We start from the raw sequence: 21340 nt of genomic DNA, 5'->3' as shown, positions 1-21340 counted from the left end.
GCAAAGGGGTCCCTTGAACTCTTGCCTGGAGATGTCCCCACGAGTCTTCCCTAAACTTGAGAAGGCTTACTCCCAGTCAATATTTTTTTCCTTACAATAAATGTACTCCTTCACATTAAAGCTGTATATTTGTCTTTTTCTAGAGAAGGAAAACAAGCCTATTTGAAGAACAATGAGTTGCCTAACATGAATCAATACATAACAAATGAAACCCAACGTTTGTGGAACTCAAAAAATTAACTGTACAGGTAGTAGTCTATGCACATCAGATAAATAGTAACATTAACCGCTAAATTAAAAAAAACAAAGTACCAGTGTGCCATTCCTTAACACCCATGTTGACATATTTTTTCAAATAGCCTATATACTTCAATAAAATTCCTAAAATTCAGCATTTCAGTGGTCCCATCTGGCCACCCCTATGAAAACTTTCTGGGGGCGTAACTGCCTCAAAAACAAAATTTTGTTCACCCAGATAACAAAACCAATTGTCTCTACCAGTATCTGGTCATGGGAATAGTTTTGTTTTTATTTGTACGAATATTATGGAAAATATGTGCATAACTGCCTTAATCAAAGATCACATAAATAATATTTGTGAGGTAAAACCTGATGCCATTTGAGGTGTTTTTCTGACCATCTGCAGTGTATTAAATTAGAATAACAGTCTGTTGTTTCTTGTATAAAAGATTTTCAAGTGTCCTTAGAGGGCCTTTTTCTTATTTAGACCTTTCTAACAGGGACATGCATGTTGTTAAATGCTGGAGTGAATTCTAAAAGTCATAAACCATCTCATGGTAACACTCTGTACCATTGCTGAATGCCTGGAAGATCCTGGCTGGGGTTGAGACTTCCCCTTCTCACCTTTCACATTAATCAAGCTCACGTTGTGAGTATGTGTTTTGATATCTGTGTTGTTGAAGCTCTCTAGTTGACCTCACCCTTATTCCTCCCTCGTGCCAACAAACACATCCTCGAAAACATGAGATCAGGATACTGGGAAATCACACCATGGAATCCCTCTGCTGGCATTTACATGCTGTTAATCGTCATCAAACTGACCTTTGGCTTAGAGAGTGGGGTGATGATGCCCAGCAACACAAACAACACGAAAATACACATAAACTGTAAAGGTCGGTGACATCACATTTGATTGAGAGAGCAGATTAATGACGTATATAAAAAAAACACAAACTTACCAGGTGAACATAAGGCACAAAGTAGCCGTAGAGGGCTGCAGGGATACCGAAGGCCCAAATGCGATATCCCAAAGACCTCCAGATATTGATGTTAAAGATCTCGCTCATGGGCGGGCAGTTGCCTGTGCGGGTGCTTCTCGGCTTGACTGGCAGCAAGGGTTTGTAGGTGAAGCCAGCCAGCATCAACACGAACATAAGGATGCACAGGACGCGCATGGTGTTCTGAAGGCCCACTCTTTCCAGCAGGCCCGACAACACGAATGGCAAGGTGATGGTGAAGATGCTGCTGCCGGCCGTCACAATCCCGTTCACCAGACCGAGACGTTTCTTGAAGTAGTGGCCCAGGATAACCAGGCTGGGCTGGTAGGCAAAAGAGCAGCCGCAGGCGAACACAATGCCATAGGTGAAGTACATGGGACCCAGAGACCTGAGGGGATAAAAACAATCAAGATACATCACTGTAAAGCATTATGACTCACTGCTGAGATCAATATCTGCTTCAGGGAAACTATGATTTTTAAGCACGAAAATAATCAATGTGTCTTTTCCTAGCTTTTTTGTATCTGCACCTTCAAAAGCTGTCTAAATAATCACCTAAGAGAAAAAGTGAAATGATGCTGCCTTTTGAAACTGTACCAGCAGCAGAGATTTATTTATTATATTCATTTTCTTAGCACTTTTTTAATATGTTACATAGTGTCTAACTGTTTGTGATTCTACTGATCACAACATGTATATACACAAGCTGCTTTTTACAGGTTTTGATGATTCTGCTTACAGCTGGCTCAAATTAGTGATGTCAGTGGTTGACCGCCAAAAATATTTTGATAGATTATGGTCTCTGTTAATTTTGCTACTCTTCAGTATACTACACTCTGCAACATCCAGGTGTGGTGGGAGCTAGCTAGCAGTTCCACTCATTTGGTGATTACCACTAGTAATGCTGTCCCAACTAAACAGTGTTGCTGAGGAAAAATTGTGCCCACTCTCCAGTCTCCCCCCAGGTTGCCCCAGTGTGTAAGCAGCTTAACCCCTGTTTTTTAGTTCTTAAAAATTAACCAGTTAATTATGAGTTAACGAGTGCTAGGTTATCAAAGGTAAAATGAACCAAAACTGATATCCCTGATTTAAATCATACCTTTGTGTAGTCTGGAGTTCAAATCCCCAAATGACTTATAAAGGTGTCCCTCAAGTAACAATAATCGGCCCCCTTCCATTTACTTTATGAAGATAAAATGTATTTTTCAACAATTGCAATTTTATGCTGATGATATCAACTTTCGTTCCATCAGTTCTATGTCAGACTTTTTCCAGGTTACAGTCTGCTTGTGATACTTAGATCTATACTCTTAAAGCAAATGTAATCAATACAGAACATCATTATAAGTACTTTGGGTAGATAGCTGATTGTCCTAAAAACTCATGTTAAACACCTCACTTAAAAACCATTAATTCAAATGATTTTAATACTATTTGTGATTTTTTTAGTTATTGTGTCTGTAACCAAATAAATACAGCTTTGAAAAACAGATCAGTCCATACGCTGCTAAAGCTCTCTGGAGAATCTCTGGACTATCTTTAATACCACTTGTTTGTGGTAGGATTGTATTTTACATTGTTTGTTTCCCCTTTCTTTTCCTTTTCCACGTGTTTTGTTTTGTTTATACAATTACCACAGGATGGTTGTAAGACAGAAAAAGATAGTGTGTTATGATGATCCAAAGGCATGACACCAAAATAAATACAAATCGATGAATGAAAAGGCTATTACTAGGTACAATGTTTTTAAGTGTTTAACCTGTGTCAGCTGAGCCTTTCAAGCACGGCAAATTCCATCAAACAGCACATTCAAAAAGGTCAAATGATTTTAGTCTAGTGATCAAGGTACAAATAAAAACAGGATGGTGCCTCGAAGTGGTTTCAAAGTCCTGTGCAAAGTCTGTTTGTGTTTGTGAAATGCTTTTTGACAGCCACTTGATAAGCTCTATTTCAGTTGTTTTACTGCTTATTTATTGCACTTGAAAGTATTTAAGCAGGGGCTGAACACTTGCCGCTTTGTTTGGATCACACATTTCAGTGTGTCTGAGTGAGTATTTCCTCACGTGTGGACGCACGCAGTTCCAGGAAATTATTAACAACGGAGTGCTAAGTGCAAAGCAACCTACCCACAGAGTCTTGATAAAAGCTAAAAGGAGTATATGCTCAGCTTCCTGCTCAGCAGCAAACACTAGACAGACAATTAGCAACATATAAAGAACATATGGTTCCTATATCTTGAGGCAAGGTAGATTTAGGACTTTTTAATGCCACCCAGAATTAAGTTTAAGACAAATTTACAAATAACAATAATTAAAGAAGCACAATTTAATTTTGCCAAAATGTTTTTTTCTAACATAAAACATGACTTTTTTTGTCCAGTGGTTAGATTATCTACATCAAATGTTGAAAAAAAAACAAAACCCTTTTTTTGACTGGGACACATGGAAAACATGAACATGATTTATTATTGTAAAATTATCTGTTTGGTTTACCAACACAAGTGGGACATTTCTGGGCAATTATGTGTTTCTCAATCTGCATGAGTTTCCACTGCTATGATTCCTATTGTGATGACTTGAAAAAAGGAATATTATATCATTTAACAAAAAAATAGAGGTTTCCAATTACTTTAAGATTTTACAATGCAAAGTCAGAAAAAAAAGATTCATAAAATCCTATTTTCCATGTCTGAGCATTTTAGGACTTTTGAAAGATTAATTTAAATCATTTTAATAACAATTAAGGCCTTAATTTTAGATTCATGAATTATTATGTGACTCTGTAACTGGTAATTACTCTTATTAACAAGTTTGCCATGTGAACTTAAAGGGTGATTATATGTCGACATTGCCCCCCTCAAACAATGTACACCCTAACAGATATCCATGCAAGTCATGCTCCTAATCCGTCATTATACCTAGACTATTAAAGGTTAGATACATCTGTTGGTTAACTATTGTTTTTAACCTCAAACTAAGGTTACTGACTACCACAGCAATCTTGTAGGAGTGTATATGGTAAAAACATGTTGTCATTTTGAATCAAAAAACAGATTTTCTCCCTTACGTGACAAAGGAGCTGGCCAAAAGGCCGACAAGGCCGACAGCAGCGCCGCCCACTGCGGTAACTCTGCAGCCGAGGATGTCGGTGAAGACACTGACGATGGGAGAGCAGAAGAAGATCATCCCCATGGAGAGGGAGCCCACCCATGCTGCAGGAGAGAGAGAGAAAACAAGATGAGTGTATGAGAAGATCTCACACAACAAGCTGTAAGAGTAATTATCACTTCACATCCCAAACAGAAGACTGATTTAAGACACAAACAAAAGTGTTTCCAGGAAGACGCTGTTGCTTAATACTAATACCGGTGATAATAATAGGACACTGTTGATCTTGTATCCATGCACACATTTACTTACTTACTGACACACACACACACACACACACACACACACACACACACACACACACATACACACACACACCCTGTAGAGTCACTTTGTTCAGGCATCCACTCTTCAGATGTCCTAAAGGTCACAATTCCTTTTTTGGATCGTGTTCATTAATCATACGCTACATCGAATGAAAACATATTTGGGAAAAGCGACACAGAAACAATAATAAGACGACTAAGATGTGAAACAGCAGAAACACCCATTGAGTGGACGGGAACAAGTGAGCAGGAAAACACTTAGGTGTGATCTAAACACTAAGTAGTGTACACAGACACCATGGAGATGTCATCTTCCCTGTTGCATAGAAGCTACTGTAACATCTCACTGAACTCAGCCTGTCTCATGCACTGCTCATATGTTCTCCTACAAAAAATAGTGCAGCAAAATTCATACTAATCCTGCGTAATCATACGCCAGTAACTTGCGTAATACGCTTCGAGCCGTGTTCAGAACTGTGTGAACTTTGAGTGAACTAGCTGAGTTATTGAATTATTTCAAGATACATTGTGATCACCATATTTCCTTTTCTTCAACTAATTACAGTAACGACAGTAAAGACACCCCAAAATGTTTGTTTTTCTAAAACTAACCACAGTAACTTTACTTGCCTACATTTATAACAGAAAGTATAGCTTACAAACTGGAGTATGGAGTTTGAAAGACTTGGGTGTTTACCTGGCAGGAGGGGTCTAACAAAAAGATGATTGCATTATGGGAAATGCAGGATCCAGTGTTTTTAGAGCTTGACCAAGTGTATGCTATGGACTACAACTTAGAATATCTTCGCTGCTTCAATTTTGACTATTATTTTTTATCACTAAAGGGCACGTACCTGGAGGGGATGATGCATTTTCAGATTCAGATTCAGATTCAGATTCAGACAACTTTACTAATCCCAAAGGGTTATTCAGTCCCAAAGAGTATTTGCAGACAAAATCCTTACCCGATAGTATGTTATTGTCAAGGACAATTAACAACAATAAAAGATAAAAAAAATCCCAATTTCTTTGTTATATTCGAAGTCCCCCTCTCTATAAATGTATTAATGCTACATCACTAGCTTCTCACTTTAATGCTGTCATACTGCCAAACCCACCATTCACGTTTACATAAAATCCCTCTGTACTGCTTTAGCTGTGCTCACTGACCAGACCAGATTGTATTTTCTCAGGCAAAAAAAGAAAAAAATGGCACTACTCTTCAAAGCCTGTCTCTTATACCTTCCTTCCCCACCAGTATCTTTTTAGTCTAATACTAGAGCAGAAAACTGCTTACTTATTGTTCAAACAAAGCAATTCTTTTTTGATTACAAGTCAGATCTGCCTGTAAGAAATGTCAGTAGAGCAAAAACTCTCACCGCAGGAAACATCCGCAGTATTTGCTCAATGCCTAGTCAGCAGTCTTCTGTGAGTCTAAGTGAGTCTAAGGTTAAATACCACTGTCACATGCTGCAGCAGACCCATAATATAATGTATGTTAAGATATGTCGGGCACATTTACAACAATGCAGGTAATTTCAGGATATTAACAGCATTGGAAGAATCAATCATTTTAGTATTTATTTAAAGAATGTAGAGCCAAATAGTACTGATAGATAACTATGGGCAGACTCTCTAAGGTCTTATCACAAGTTGTTTTTATTTATTTTATGACAAATGGGCAGACATGCATGTGGTGACATATCCTTGGAAACAGATATTGCTATAGAAATGCTTCATAAATAGCAAGCTTTCAGCTATGTTGTTTTTATATTGCTTTTTTTATATTGCCTTTAAATCTCATCAACAAAAAGAAGTAAAAATGATGCTAGGGAGTGGACAAACAAGTAAAGCTTACACAAACGTACACAAATTGCGCAAACACTCGTGAGGTGCCCCTTGACCGTAAAAAGGATGGGGAAACCAGGAGTGAGTGACATGTTTTGGTAGGGTTGAGTGCCTGGGGCACTTTTAGCTCTCCAGTGAAATAACATATCCTACACTAGATAACTGTATCAGTATAGGCAGGGTTGAGCACGTGACACAGAATTTGTTTTTCTCAATTGTGACGCAAGGTCAGAGGAAACTTGTGGGAAAAAGTGGAGCAGTTGGAGTCTGAGTGTTTTTGTTGTCTGATTTTTAAGGAAGTTACGGGAGACCCCTGTGTCAAGTTTCAGGGTTATTACTGGTGTTACTGCTGTGTCTTATTCCCTCTGAATCTTCATTTCACCTCATGCTGTCACGGTATTATATGCTCTCAGGTTACCCCATAAGATAAATGTTATGAAGAAGTACACAGGTACAGGATAAAAACACCCTGCTACAGTATGAATCATAAGCAGCTTCTCCCTCATCAGACACTTTTGTTTTAGTGTGCTAAGAGTCTACAGCCAGGGTGTTATGCTAATTGTTAAAAAAAACAAACTTTATAAAAGGTAATATTTAAGGCGTTCTTCTTTTCTTAGCAGCCCTGGTTAAGTAAATGTATGAAATGAAATGTAGGCTAGTTATTTGACAATGTAAAATGCTCACAATGACAATATAAACATGTTTAGAAGAAACTGTTTATTCTGGTCAAATAATAATAATAATAATAATAATAATAATAATTTAATTTTTGTGGTTTTGGATCAGGCTGTGGATCTTGTGTTTACGGGTTGGGTCAGGTTGCGAAACTAATTTCTCATAAGTGTGGGTGGTGGGGCAGTTATGGATTTTGAAATTCAGACCTGTGCACAATTCACTGACAGGAATGACACCAGTGTTCAAAAAAAGATATCAATCATAATTTGTACCTGATCATGGCAATAAATCATAAGTAAGGGGCTCACTAAAGTTTTTACAGTTCATCCTGAGGGGAACATGCATGTCTATATGTATTTTTTTTCTATTTTCTGTCTTTTCTATATAATAGTTGTTGAAACACTTCACTAAACTAGAATAACTGCCTCACGGTTGCATGCCTTTCCCACCCAGTCAAGATGCAGTTTATGTCCATGTCTGTCAAGACTCAAATATGTATTGAAGACTTACAATAAATTTAATAAAAGGTACTAAGTGTATTTTTTGGCAAAAACACAAATGCTTAACATACATCTTCAACCCAGCAGCAGAGGAGTTCTATATAATCGGCACAGTTTCAAGGTGGGCACCAAAGATTTGTGTCACCAATTTGACAAAATTTGAAATATGGTCACAATCTTCCCTTCTGACCCTGAGTTATGACATTGAGTAATGGCTAGAAAAGAACATTTTGATGCCACAGTAAAGATGACCTTTACTTTTGGGAAATAAACTGTCATCATTCCATTATATTATTTTTGTCATGATTAGTGTGAATTTCTGGGACGGCCAAAAATTTGTTTTGTGAGCTTACAGGGTCCTTTGAACACCAAAATCTAATCCATTCATCGTTAAAGCCAAGTGGAATTTTGCACCACCGTAACAGAAATTTCTGATTTAAGATATTGTAATAAGATATTGTGTTCACGAGAATGCAATGTACGTATGGACAATTGAAATCATAATGCCTCCAGCCATGGCTGTCGCCAGCGTGGAGGCAGAAAAGCTTAAATGTCAGTCTGCTGGTGGTGCCAGAGGAAAAGTCAATGGATCATAAACGTCATTAGGATACATCATCTTTGGACCTTGAATGTCAGTAACAATATTCATAGCAATCTATCCAGGGTAAATTGTGATATTTCAATCCCAAGTGGTGGAACAACCAAGTGGGCAATATTACCAATCCATTTCTCTGGACCATGATTCGGCAAAAAAATACTTTCCAGGATATGCCAGTTTGTTTGCAGTTTTGTAGATGTCAGTTAAACCAAAGCAAGTTAAAGTATGAATTATTTTTAAATCTGCATTTAAGGACCACAGTCAGGTATTTTTTTTAGCAGATATTTGGGGTCTTCCCTGCCCATTTTCTACACCACTGTGGTCCAACTCATTGCCTAAAATGTGCAGATGCAGAATTTTAATTGATTGTCTTGTCAAAAACTTGGCCAAACTTGCTTACTCTCGGTTCTGGTTAGAGTTAAACCATGCCTGATGAGATCAAAAGATGTTTACTGGATACAGAGCAGCAATATCCCTCAGTCAAAAGCTGTACATATTTAAATTTCCACATATAGAAATACTGGCGTGTGACCTATATTTAGTTATCGTCCTCATGCTCAGAGCCCTGCTCTGGTTTCCCAGTGTGAGCCAACGCACAACTGAAGCTTCTACGGATCTATTCCAGACACTGTAGTCAGAAAAATGCCCAAACTCAATGGGGTCCACTCTGCCTGGTCTCATACTTGTAGGGATATCTGTCCGCTTTAAGCTACATAATGTAATAAATGGCAGTGAACAAGAAAGGCAAAGAATCCCTCAAGGACAACAGGAAATTGCTGCTGTGGTTTCATCTGCTGGCTCTCTCGATTTAAAAGCATTTACGCTTCAGACAAAGAGGAATTCCAGATTGAAAAATGTAATATCAGGATTCTCTCTGTCCCAGTGACATCCACCGTTACCCGCGGGCCCCGCTTGGACACTGACAGACAAGGCAGAGTTGCCCTAAGTCCTCTGTCTGCCTTGTTAAAGACTCCTTTGCTTGAAAACCCTCTGCTCTGAACCCAGTCACCCCACAATGACTCAACTTCCATGAAAACTGCAAACTATGCCTCTTGTAAACCAGTCTAAACGATGTGACACCTTTTGAGAGTTCTTGAACTGCAGATTTAAACTCTAGTCCTTGTTGTTTGGTGATTAATAGTCATTGAAGCTGTTATCATGCTGTGCTACCCATTTTGTACTGCCTAGAACAGTGGTTTCAAACAGTTTCATTTGACTTATACCAACAGCCTTATCAAGTGTTTACATAGCCTATTACTTTGAGCTATCTGTTTCACCAGTCAACGGAGTGATTACTCAGTACTTTGGACTAATTATTATAACTGATCAGTCAATACACTGAGCTAAAAATGTCAAAGTCTGTTACTTTGAACTAACCATTTCAGCGGTTTACTCAATACTTTGAGATAAAAATTCCAATTGATAACTCAATACTTTGAGCTAACTAATAGAACTGACTAGTCAATACTTTAAGCTAACTATGTCAAAGCCTATTATATACTTTGAGCTAACAATTTAATTTCAACAATCTATTAATTGCTTTGAATTAACTATTTCTACAGTCTATTCATTACTTTAAGCTAACGATTTCAAGTAAAGTAATACTTTGCGAGCTAACTATATCATATTATAGTTAGCTCAAAGTATTACTTTACATATAATATTAATTACTCTGAGCTAACTTTTTTCAAAAGTCTATTAACTACTTTGTGCTGACTATTTCAACTCAATTAATTACTTTGAGCTAACTATATCATATTACATTAATAACTTTGAGCTAAGTCTATTGATTACTTTAAGCTACGTATCTATCTCAACAGTTTATTTGTTACTTTCACCCAACTGTTTCAACTGTTTACTTTTAAACAATTTCAACAGTCTATTGATTATTTGGCCCAACTATTTCAGTCTTCTATTAATTATTTTGAAGTAACTATTTCAACCATGTATTTATAACTTTGAGCTAAGTATTTCAATTGTTTATACTATGAGCTAACATTTTCAACTGTTTACTTTATACTTTGAGCTAACTATTTTAATAGTCTATTAATTATTGAGCCAACTGTTTTAATCATCCATTCATTATTTTGACCTAAATACTTCAACTACCTATTCATTAACTATCTTAAAAGTCTATTCATTTATTAGAGCTAACTATTTCCAATGCCTATTCACGAATTAACTACCTTAAAAGTCTATTTATTACTTTGAGCTAACTATTTAAACAATACAGTTTATCCATTGCTTTAAACCAGCTATGGTTGGCAATCACTGGCAAAGGACATCAAACAGGACCAAGGGTGTAAAGCACAGAATGGCCCTCATGGATCTCCGATGACTTCAATTCAATTTGTGAATAAAAGCAGCTGGCTGAGTTATCTATTAACCAAAGTTAATGGAAATAACTAATGGACAGGCTTACTTGGCTCATATTGCAGTGGCATGACAGACCATTTTCCTGGCTTGGTCAAATAAACAGCTTGTCCCTGTAGCACGTTCTAGGAATCTGTTGACTAAAGATGCTCAGGCTAAAGATCTAATACCAACATGGAAAATGAAGACAGGCTTCATTTAACACCAGAGACCACTTAAAACAATGGCTGTCTCAGGCTGTTGCACTGGAATAAACATAAACTGAGGAGGAAAAGCTGTTAATAAATCAAACGCTCTCGCTGCCAACAAACCGGAAACAGGACCAGATGTCCCTCTGTATAACCACATGAACATGGAGCCATGCAGTATAGGGCTTATCATTTCTCCCTGGGCGTTTTGCCATGATGGAGTCATAACATGAATGAAAGTGCCTTTTTCAAATTAAGTCTTTGCTGTGTAAAACTGGTTAAAGAAATCTTTAGGTTTTTAAAGTTCATGTCAGTGCTTTTCCTTAAGATGTACAGTATATTCATTAGACTGTAAATTTCAGTTTCTTAAAAGATGCAAGCACTGAGTAAACTGAGAGAAAAATTCAAACAATTTTCACGAAAGGTTTTGGGATTTGTCTCCATTTACAAACAGTACCCTAAAATTTTCCTTGATTGTCAGATTTTAACAACTAACCACATTTGCCAGACAACAACAGGAAAAAACAGGAAAAACCACAAGGAAAAACAAAGATGTAGAAGAATAGGCGTTATTGATGCCCGCCAAACCAGCAAACATATGTGTTAATCAACCACCCTTAACCTAATCCAAAACCCCTAAATCTCCAACTTCATGCACTACAGTTGCACAACTGTCAGGACTAATGACTAACAAGGACAGAGATGAGGACTGAGCACAGCTGATGATGAAGCTGTTTACCTATTTTTAAAGAGACAGAGAGATGGGAAGAGAAGGTGGAAGGTGGACTATGCACAGAGATGTTTCTATAAACAATTAATAACTTACTCAAAATTATTTCAAGTAAATGGCCGTGGTCAGTCTGCTTATCAATAGGCACTTAATGTCTGTATTGATTTCTCCTCTTTCCTCTCTAAATTGACACAATGACATGTCTTTCTGTAATCCATTTCAGAATGAAAAAGATTTATTTCAGGGTAGATTTTCACTTACAAGGGTTTGGGAGGGGGTTTCTTAATTGGATTAAGGTAACATATGCAAAATGTAGTATGGCCACTGACACAAATGATCTGATTTCCCCATTTTTTGGGCTTTTTAGAGACATAAAGCAGGGGGATCCTCTTTCCCCTCTTCTGTTTACATTATCTATAGAGCCGTTGGCAATAGCAATAAGAAAAGAAGTACGGATTAAGGGAGTACTAAGAAATATAGCTGATTTGGTTAAAGATAAAGCATTTAACTCTTATGAAGGATTCAGTTTACAGGTCAACTTCAATGATAAATCAGATTTCTGGAGATATTTACAAATAAGGCGTAGTTTAGGGAATGTAGTTGCTTGGGAGGATAACATGCTGCAGCAATACTTTAAACTACCTATAAATAATCACTCTGCCTCCACCTTTTATAAGATAAATGCTAATGCAAAAAACGGAAAATGCGAGAATATCAGGATCATCTGTCAGAGGGATTTGAATTTAAGCACTGATAAGGATTCTTGGACATGGATGATCTCCAGTGCAGGCTGGTTTACAAGAAAAGCTCAGGGAAAATTTCTACACCAAGAGATGCTTCATCGATTTTACACCTGTCTGTCTTCATAAAATGGCTTTACTAGATAATAATCTATGCTGGAAATATAAAAGGCAGGAACAGGCCTTTATCCATGTAATGTGGCCTGCCCCTTAGTTTGGGCCTTCTGGAGAGACCTAATAAAAACAATACAAGACTGGCTAGATACTCCTGTTCCTAAAGTGGTTCACCTTTGACCTTTTTGGGACAAGTCATGATTATCTATAATCTTAAAACCAGCATTTGCTCTAGCCCTAACAGATTTTTATCACAGCTGCTAGAGTTATCCTTTGCTACTGGAAAAGTCAGGTAAGATGAGTTTAGAGAATGGGTTAAGTTAATGGCATAAAATGTATCATTTAAGTTAATGATAGCCAACCTGCAAAACTGTAGAGAATCAGATTTGCTTGTCTGGGATCAGTTTTTGTCTTTCATAAAGGGACTAAACACGTCACTGGAGCAATATAAAATAATAAAAAATTAAATAATATTATGAATTATCTTTTTCAATGAATTACAAATGCAACATACAGATGGGAGGAGTGGGTTTTTGTTTCTTTTACTTTGGCTGTGCCATAGGGCTTCTTTTTGATTCAGGGCTTGATTTGGAGAGCGGGTCACGTAATGATTCCTACAAGGATTGGTGCTGTGCTGATGGACTTTGAGTCATTAATGTTATGAACATTTCGCTGTGCTGCTTGTGGTCTATTTCAGTTGATGTCAAAGCACATGTAAAAAAATGTTCTCATAAAATGATTTAATAAAAGTTTGGTAGTTTTAACTGTAATAAGGTTTTTCGCATTTTAGTTGTGTAGTTTGGGGTTTTCTGTTTAAATGTGACATTCTATGTGTCATGCACCTTTCTTTGTCTATTCAGCCACTTTTGTTTTTACTGCAAATGGCGACTATCCATTGTTTATCTCAAACAAATGTTACTGCAAATATATATATGACACATCACTTCCTGAATTGGACAGGACAGTTAATCTAAGTGTCGCGCTTGATTTTCTAAAAAGCCTCATCAACAATAAATGTTACAACATAATAAATGCCTTCAATAAAACCAAACAGCTGTAGAATGACCTCTGTCAAACTGCAGCTTTTAATGGTGTCGTACTAGAACAGAGCAGCTGCAAAGACACAGCTGTCAGAAATGTCTCAACGTGTTACAAAATCTACAGAGCCTCCTGCCAAGATCCAGTGTACCCAGCAAGACACAATGCACACCTCTGGGCTCGCCTGTCCTGGTTGGAAACACATTTACACCTGAGCAGGATCCAGTTCACTGGAACTCTATAGGCAGAGGCAATGACAGATGGAGCAGCGCACTGCTGAACTGTTGCTACAGTACAGCCTCCAGTTAGCAGCCTCACCCAGCCAGCTCACATTACAATCAGAGCTTTAGACCCAGTGACCTGGGGTCAGGAAGTGGACCGTACTGTACTGAACTCACTGTCAGCTCCCACAAGGCAAAGCCTTTTTTTTTCTGATGTATGCAGTGTAAGAGAGGGAGGATAAAGAAAACAAAAGGGTACTAAAAAAGTACAGGTGAAGCATTTAGAGTCCCTTGTGTTTCCCCAATTACTTCCTAACAGAGCTTGGTTTCTTGGTTTCTTGACTCGTTTGAAAAACAAGGGAAGCCCACTCTCCATCTAAGAAAACAAAGCAGAGCAAGCAGCAGGGTTAATGGGTTTACAAGCTGCAGCCTATGTTAGGCCGAACATGTTTGGCAGAGAGCTGAGACTCATTACTTTTGTCCCTCCTGAGGGGGACTGCAGAAGCCACAAGCGATGTGACGTCTCCACAACTGTCTTTTGTCAGCTCTGAAATTTGCTCCCTGACTAAAATAGAAAGTGTGTTTTTTAAAATGTAAAGTCAGTACTTAAAGGGGACTGAAAAGCAAAATGTTCAAAAGGCCAAAAAAATCCTGAAGCTGATGATTAACAAAACTGCGGGTCCATACATGATGTATTAGTGAAACATCAGAGAGTGGCTTTTGGGAGAGGTTGCCTAAAGGAGTTTCGACGAGAGGGATTTCTTGGTAAAGGTGTGGGAAAAATCATGGTTTGGATCAAAATTAGGGTTGGACAAAACATGGATAATATATTGATATAGAAGATGCATGAGTGACTAAAGCATCAGAGAGAGGCTTTTGGGAGAAGCTGCCTAAAGGAGTTTGGACCAAAAAGGGATTTCTTGGTAAAGGTGTGGAAAAAATGTGGTTTGGATGAAAATTAGGGTTCAGCATGAAATAAATATAATATATATAATATATAATATAAATATTATATTGATATTGTGGTATGCCAGTTTGTCTTAGATTTTGGATATTAATTTTAAGTAATATTGTAAGTACTGTCTTTTCTTGGTTTTAAAGGTTGCACTACGGTAAAGTGCTGTCATTTTCTGAACTAAACAGGCTGTTGTAGCTGTTCTATTCTTGCCCATAACCACCAAGTCATTATTTTACCAGCTGGTGATTTCAAGGAGCACGAGGGGGAGTTCTGTCGCTCTTGTGACCAAAATGCAATCCCCCTCCATCTCCTAAGTCCCAGACGCAGTCCCGTCAGGACCCAGACTTACAACTGATAAATTATTGAGAATCATTCAGTTTTTATAGAATGTTTCTTACATAAAAACATTTTAAATATGTTACAACTACTTTTTAGAAATGTTACAACCAAAACCAAATCCATTATTCATAGTTTTGCTGTCAGAACTTTTCCATTTTAAAAAGTGCAGCATTTGTAGACTGGTTTAGTGTTTTGGAAACTCAGACCAAATGCTTGCATTCAGGCGATCTCACATGATGCCATTCAGTCACATCTGTGCATTACAACTCCAGTAAGATGAGATGAGGGAAAACAATGTGAGATATGAGTCAAAGAAGCATAATTTTACATGGCGTGTTCATAGGATAGCAGAAGAAAAAGAAAATTAGCTTTGAATCAAGAATGGATGGACTCTACTATGGTTAAAAATAATAATGTGAATCTCCAATACATGAAAAAGCACAGAGAATCATTTAAGCACACACACTCAGTCAAATGCACAGTGAGGGCAACACACAATATTAAATTACAATATTACAATATTAAATGCATTACATGCAGAGAATATGTTTTTAGCTTAAAGAATTTCCTCATTTGAAACAAACCCTGTGCACCTTGGTGTTACACTGAACCGGTCAAGTCTTAATTAGGAAAGCCCCAGTTAGTCATTTACTGCAGATCAAGAACCAGAAACAGTTATGATTCATGATTAATCCCTATTCGGACAGGATTAGCTCAACAGGAGGTGCAGTGCAAAAAAAAAAAAAAATGAAAGAAAGAAAATCCGCCTGAACTGAGTTAATCCAGATTTGAGTCTTCAAATTCATCATATGCTATTTTGTTAATATCAGAGAAGTGGTCTGCCATGTTTGAAGATATCAACAATTAGATAGCTAGAAGATATTTTATCCTAATTACTTGGAATTCTCCAACTGCACTGAAAGTATTTCACCAAAAAAAACAAAAAGCAAGGTTCTAAAGAGGGGCACCCAGTAGCTCACCTAGTGGAGCGGGCACCCCATGTGTAAAGGCTTTTGATGCACGCCCACTATATGCGTCCAATTCGCCGCCTTCTTCTATACCAGCATCACACAAATATATTATTTACAAAAAAGTAATAGGGGATTTATACACAGCTGTTTTAAAAGTCACCTGAGCTGCTGCTTTAGTGTCTGTGCTGATGGGAGCACCACGTGAATTTTCAAATTATTATCCCTGCGTGCTTTGTTCAGCGAATCAGTCGCTTACAATAACCAATGAATGGGAGCAAGTTTCTGATTGCGCATGGCTGCATATAGTGGGAATGCACTGTATGTCCTTGCCACAGTGGCTGCAGGTTCAATTCCAACCATGGCCCTTTGCTGCATGTCATCCCTTCTCTTTCCCCCTTTCATACTAAAACTGCCTTATCAAATAAAGGCAAAAAAGCCCCCAAAAATAATCTTTTAAAAAAAGGTTCTATAGGGGTACTCTCTGAAAAGCAAAACAAACATTATACAGCTGATTCCTCATGATTATTAAACTTATGTTCATGTATGCAATTGGAGCGTCCCTTTGAGACTGATTCAAGTTCAAACTGACATTTCACAGTGTAGGGTGGTGTAACCGGTACACGTCCACGGGTTTCACCCCCATCCACGTCTGTCAAATCTGATCTGAACTTAGACATCTCTGCTGCAATAATTTCACCTGAAATAAGTAGGTGAAGGAAAACCACAGGAAGCCTGGATGGATGTTACACAACAAAGATTCCTTCAGGTGATGCCTGACTTTTTCTCAGCATGGGGGCACCCGAGGAAATTCTTGCTACTATCCTCAGCTACAACTTCAGTCCTTTAACACACCGTAGACTTAATGCAGTAAAACAACCAATCATGTTAAAGTAAAGCTGTTGCTGTTGTTTCATAAAGGTCCCAGTCATTACCCTAATCAGGGCCCCCTGGTGCTGAAGAAACACATCTGGACATGGGTGAAACGTATAGAATCACGACCATTACTTCTGCTTAAAGCAGCTGGAAGCCATTTATACTGGGCCGCTCCTTTGGAGGCTCTGAGGGGGAGAGGCAGTGAGAAACGCCAATTTTTGTGCGCTTGCATCCCGACTCATGCCCTTCATGTGTTTTGTGGCCCCACAGCGCAGGAAGTGAAACTTTATGCCTGATGACACAGCACGAAAGTTGGAGAGCAGCCGCAGAGTAATTTATGGCTGTGCTTAACAGAGAGAAAACACATCACATGCATGTTTGGAATGAATTCTCTCTGCAGTGGATACAACAGGTCCATATGAAAAATGTTAAATGGGAGTTGTGGTCCGTGTCGGAGTAAAGGGAATGGGGTGGTGTGTTGGGGCTGGTTGGTGATTGGGGGAGCTTTATCCACCCCCTTTTTAAGTGCAGAGTATGGAGATGGATCCAGGCCACAAATGTGTCTCTCTTTTAGACTTGACAAAATCAAAAAAGACCTCCAACTCAACTTGGACTTTAACACCAATATCTGAGTGACTTCACTCAGATTCGAGCCTTTTGATTTGAAGATACTTTACACCTTCCTTGAAGCCCAAAGATTAAAAACTATGTTATTTAAAAAGTGTGCCACGAATCAGTTTATTTCCTGACTCAACTGAAATTAACACGATTTAGTCCAAGCAAGTTGACACTTAAGTCTCCAGATCCACTTTTTTGGAACCAATCGACAGCATCCAATCAATTTGCGGGTGACAACCATGAAGAAGTAACGTTGTGTTAGAGTGTCAGTCAGGAAAAATGAGGAATTGTAGTATTTAAGATGTGTGTCCAAAATGACAGACGGAGACGCAATCATTTCTAACAAGCATTTAAAAACTCTTTTTTTTTAAAGTATCAACGATTTTTTGCAAATTTATTATGTGATTAATGTGATCTGTTGTTAAAATGACATTACATTTGGTGAAAAGCCTATTATGACTCAGTCACTGCTTCTTAGCAAACTATGTTTTGTGTAGGACTTGCCTGTGTCGACTTGGGACTTCCCTGTTTTGACTTAGGACTTGCCTGTCTTGATTTGACTTAGGACATAAACTTGGGTCTTAAATTAGAACTTCCTTCTCTTGACCTTGGACTTGAATTAAGTTGAATTAAGTCTTAATTTGGGACTTGAGTGCTAAGACTTGAGACATCTCTGTAACTTGCAAAACAATGAATTTGACCCACTTCTGCTTATACTGTATCTGCAATCAGCCTGAGAATCAAGTCACATCCAAGCTTTACACTAATTTAACTGCAGACAAATGGCGACTTTAGATAAATAAAATACAAATCATTAATCATTTTTTGAAATATTTTTACTTTGCAGATCTTTTTTAGTATTTCTTGACACAGAACATGCTTTTAAAACACTTAAGTTAGTGTGCAAAACCAAAACAATGACCTAACACACTGTAAAACGCTCCATAGGGGAGGGGAGCTTCAGAGTCAGGTCATAATTATCCATAGTTTTATCACTCTGCGTGGCATCTTTTAATATAATACAGCTATCTGATCCTTTATTACAACAAAAATAGTGATTGAAGCCGCTTTAAAAATGGTGTACATGTACAAAGTATCATTTTTCCCCCTTTTTATTATACCTTTAATAAATCTTCCAACAGCTGTTAAGAGCTGAAGCTTAATTAAAAATAATATAAACTAGTAAACCCGCACTCACTAATACAAGAAAAATAAAAATGCATATGTATGTATATATAATAAATTCCTAATAGTAAACAATAACAACATATTGTTTTCTGTGGCTCCCACTGTTATTTAGAGATGGTGTCCATTGCATCTCTGTGTACATACAAAGACCAGACTGATCATAAACATAAGAATCTTGTTATCCTGCCAGTGTGGTTTCCTACTGTGTATGTGATGTATGATAAGCTCTGAGCTGTTCTCTACTAACTTAATAACCTCCAGAAAAATGTTTTCTTTTGTCAAGCGCAGCATTCAGCGATGCACAAGAGGGTGAACTGCACCCTCTAAAAAAAAAACAACCGAATACTAAAACAGTCTCAGCAAAAGACTACCACCTTTAATCTCTCCCTGGTTGTATTACTAACTGCACGGTGCCTGAGGCCTTCACAGCCATTTGCTGGTTTGTTTTCCAGCCCCTCAGGCTGTGGCCTGATGATGTATGTCGTGTGCAGGAAGCCAAACAATTGGTCCTCGTGCTGCCGCTGAAGTGCTGCTCTGCTTCCAACATGTTTACCCGCTCTTGGCTTTATCTCCTGACAACCTTCACCTAAACTCAGACTCAAGCTTACACACGCCTGAGATCAAACGGCCTATCAAACATTAACCTGTGTGTGCTCAAAACTTCAAATTTTTTTTCCAGCAATTCGATCCATGTAGTGTTTTTTTTTTTTGCTTAAATTGGCCACACAGGCCAGCTGTTAGTGCTCCTGACTCCAGTCTTTAAAGGTCTGAGATACAGAAAGAGGCATATTGTAATTGAATCCAGTGAACACATACATAATTTAATGAGAGACATACATGAACATCTGGTTTGAAAACATGATGGGATTCTGCTGGGGAAGTTGTGCTACTTTAAGGACAGTACAAGATCTTCTTCAAAAAATCTGAAACAAAAAAATAAAAAGCAGGACTATTGTCTGTTCTTTTTGTATGTATTTTTTCAAAACAATAAATAAAATATATTTATATCTTGTTGTTCATTGCAAAAGTTTGTCATTGTAGTTGTCAAAATCAGTCATATTCAGATATGCTTATCAACTGACTTTAGTGGGATTTGTAGTAACAGTAAGAGTGATAAAGAAAGAGAAGGTGGATTATTGCAAGCAATTCTACTTTAAGTTCTTAATAACAGAACTACTTTTAATTTGCTCCACCATCGTAGTGGTGAAAAAACAAAACATACATTCCTGGAGAATTCCAATACTGATTTGGATGCCAAAGCTTCAAAGATTTTGGTTAACCCTAATAAATGTATTTAAACAACATGAAGTCTATCTTTAAACATGCAAAAAGTTTGAATGGACATGCGGACTTGGTGTGCATCAGAAAGTCTACACGTGAATTTTTCCAAATTGTTGCAAATTATTCTTTTACAAATCTAATTATCCCTGGCTTTTGGCAGTAAACTGAATTACCATTTAAACTGGTTTGCCTTTTAAAGTTACGGGACTACCCGGACCTATAGGAGGAACCCCAACAGAGTTTGATTTACGACCACCTCCATATAAACAGTTTCTTCAGATAAGCTCAACTGACAATAGCACTTTCCTTGACCTGAAAAAAATGAGGACAAGGCAGCAAGAATCCAAAATGTGAAAAACTAAACAGCAAAAAAAGAGGAAGGCCTCACACAGAGATTCCTTCCTCTCTGATCTGTTCAAGCTTCAATGAGTTCTGCCTCAAAGGACAGGCTGCCTTACAGCTCTAAGTCAGACTGGGGACAAAGACTGTGTGGGGTTGTTGCATTATCTCCAAAATGTGATGGATGGTCATTCAAAACATATCTTCATACAACGGTTTGTATGATATCTCATGAATCAGTGCCCCACAAATTACATTACAAAGTAAGGTACTTAACTTAAGTATCACAGTATTACAGAATTATTATTATCAAGTGAAAAATGAATGAATTCATGAATTAATGAAAACAGTAGATTTGGTTATGCAAAGGTTATAATCAAAACTTGAAACCATTTTTGATTGAAGTATATTTAAAAACTCTCCCTTCTGAAAATGACTAAAAAATGCATTCAATTGCATTTTTTTCCCAATATTGTACATGGTATGATAATCACCAACTTTCATATCACAGTATACTTTAAAACCGGTATATCACTGCAACCTCATCGGGATGTTTACAAAATTTGGTGCAAAAGTTTTAATAGGAAAACCTATGAACAGGGCATGAGAACATCCTATCATGACAGAAAATGAATGTACCAACTAGAGGTGTCACGATATACTAGTATTATCAATGAATGTGATATTTAAAAATGCAATATTGATATCAAGTCATGTCTCTTTTTGTCTCCCTTCCCAAAAACCATCTGGTTCTCTTTTCACTATCCATGAAGTCTAACTAATTGCTCTTTTTGTACAATTTTGTACAGTTATAGTTACAGACTCTCAGATTTAGAGCATGATTCATTTGCCAAAAAAAACAAAAAGTCCACAATAAAAAAATTTAAAGTGTAGTGAAACTGACACTGTGCCAGCCTTAGTATCAGTAGCACCATGGGAAACCTGTTCCCATGTACAGGAGTTAATATCCAATTTGCGTTGCACAAACCCACCTGAATCAGGGTTATGATTCTAGTTGCTGGATTTACAACTTCTGAACTTAGGCCACGTTTAATCTAATGTTGGCCAGGTCAAACT

General features: G+C 37.6%; 1 protein-coding gene across 1 annotated transcript in view; it reads right to left on the bottom strand.

Moving 5' to 3' along the window:
* slc16a10 (solute carrier family 16 member 10) overlaps positions 1–21340 on the bottom strand; it is a 45465-nt gene that overhangs the window by 12141 nt on the left and 11984 nt on the right. The window contains exons 2-3 of the mRNA XM_042503340.1: positions 4305–4449; positions 1200–1626 (exon numbers count right to left, since the gene is read on the bottom strand). Coding sequence (XP_042359274.1) covers positions 1200–1626; positions 4305–4449 — 572 coding nt within the window. The remainder of the gene's footprint in view (positions 1–1199; positions 1627–4304; positions 4450–21340) is intronic.

Source organism: Plectropomus leopardus, chromosome 16, assembly GCF_008729295.1.
Source record: "Plectropomus leopardus isolate mb chromosome 16, YSFRI_Pleo_2.0, whole genome shotgun sequence".
Classification (NCBI taxonomy): Eukaryota; Metazoa; Chordata; class Actinopteri; order Perciformes; family Serranidae; genus Plectropomus; species Plectropomus leopardus.
Note: the sequence above shows the minus strand (reverse complement) of the source record. Positions and strands in the feature narration are given on the sequence as shown.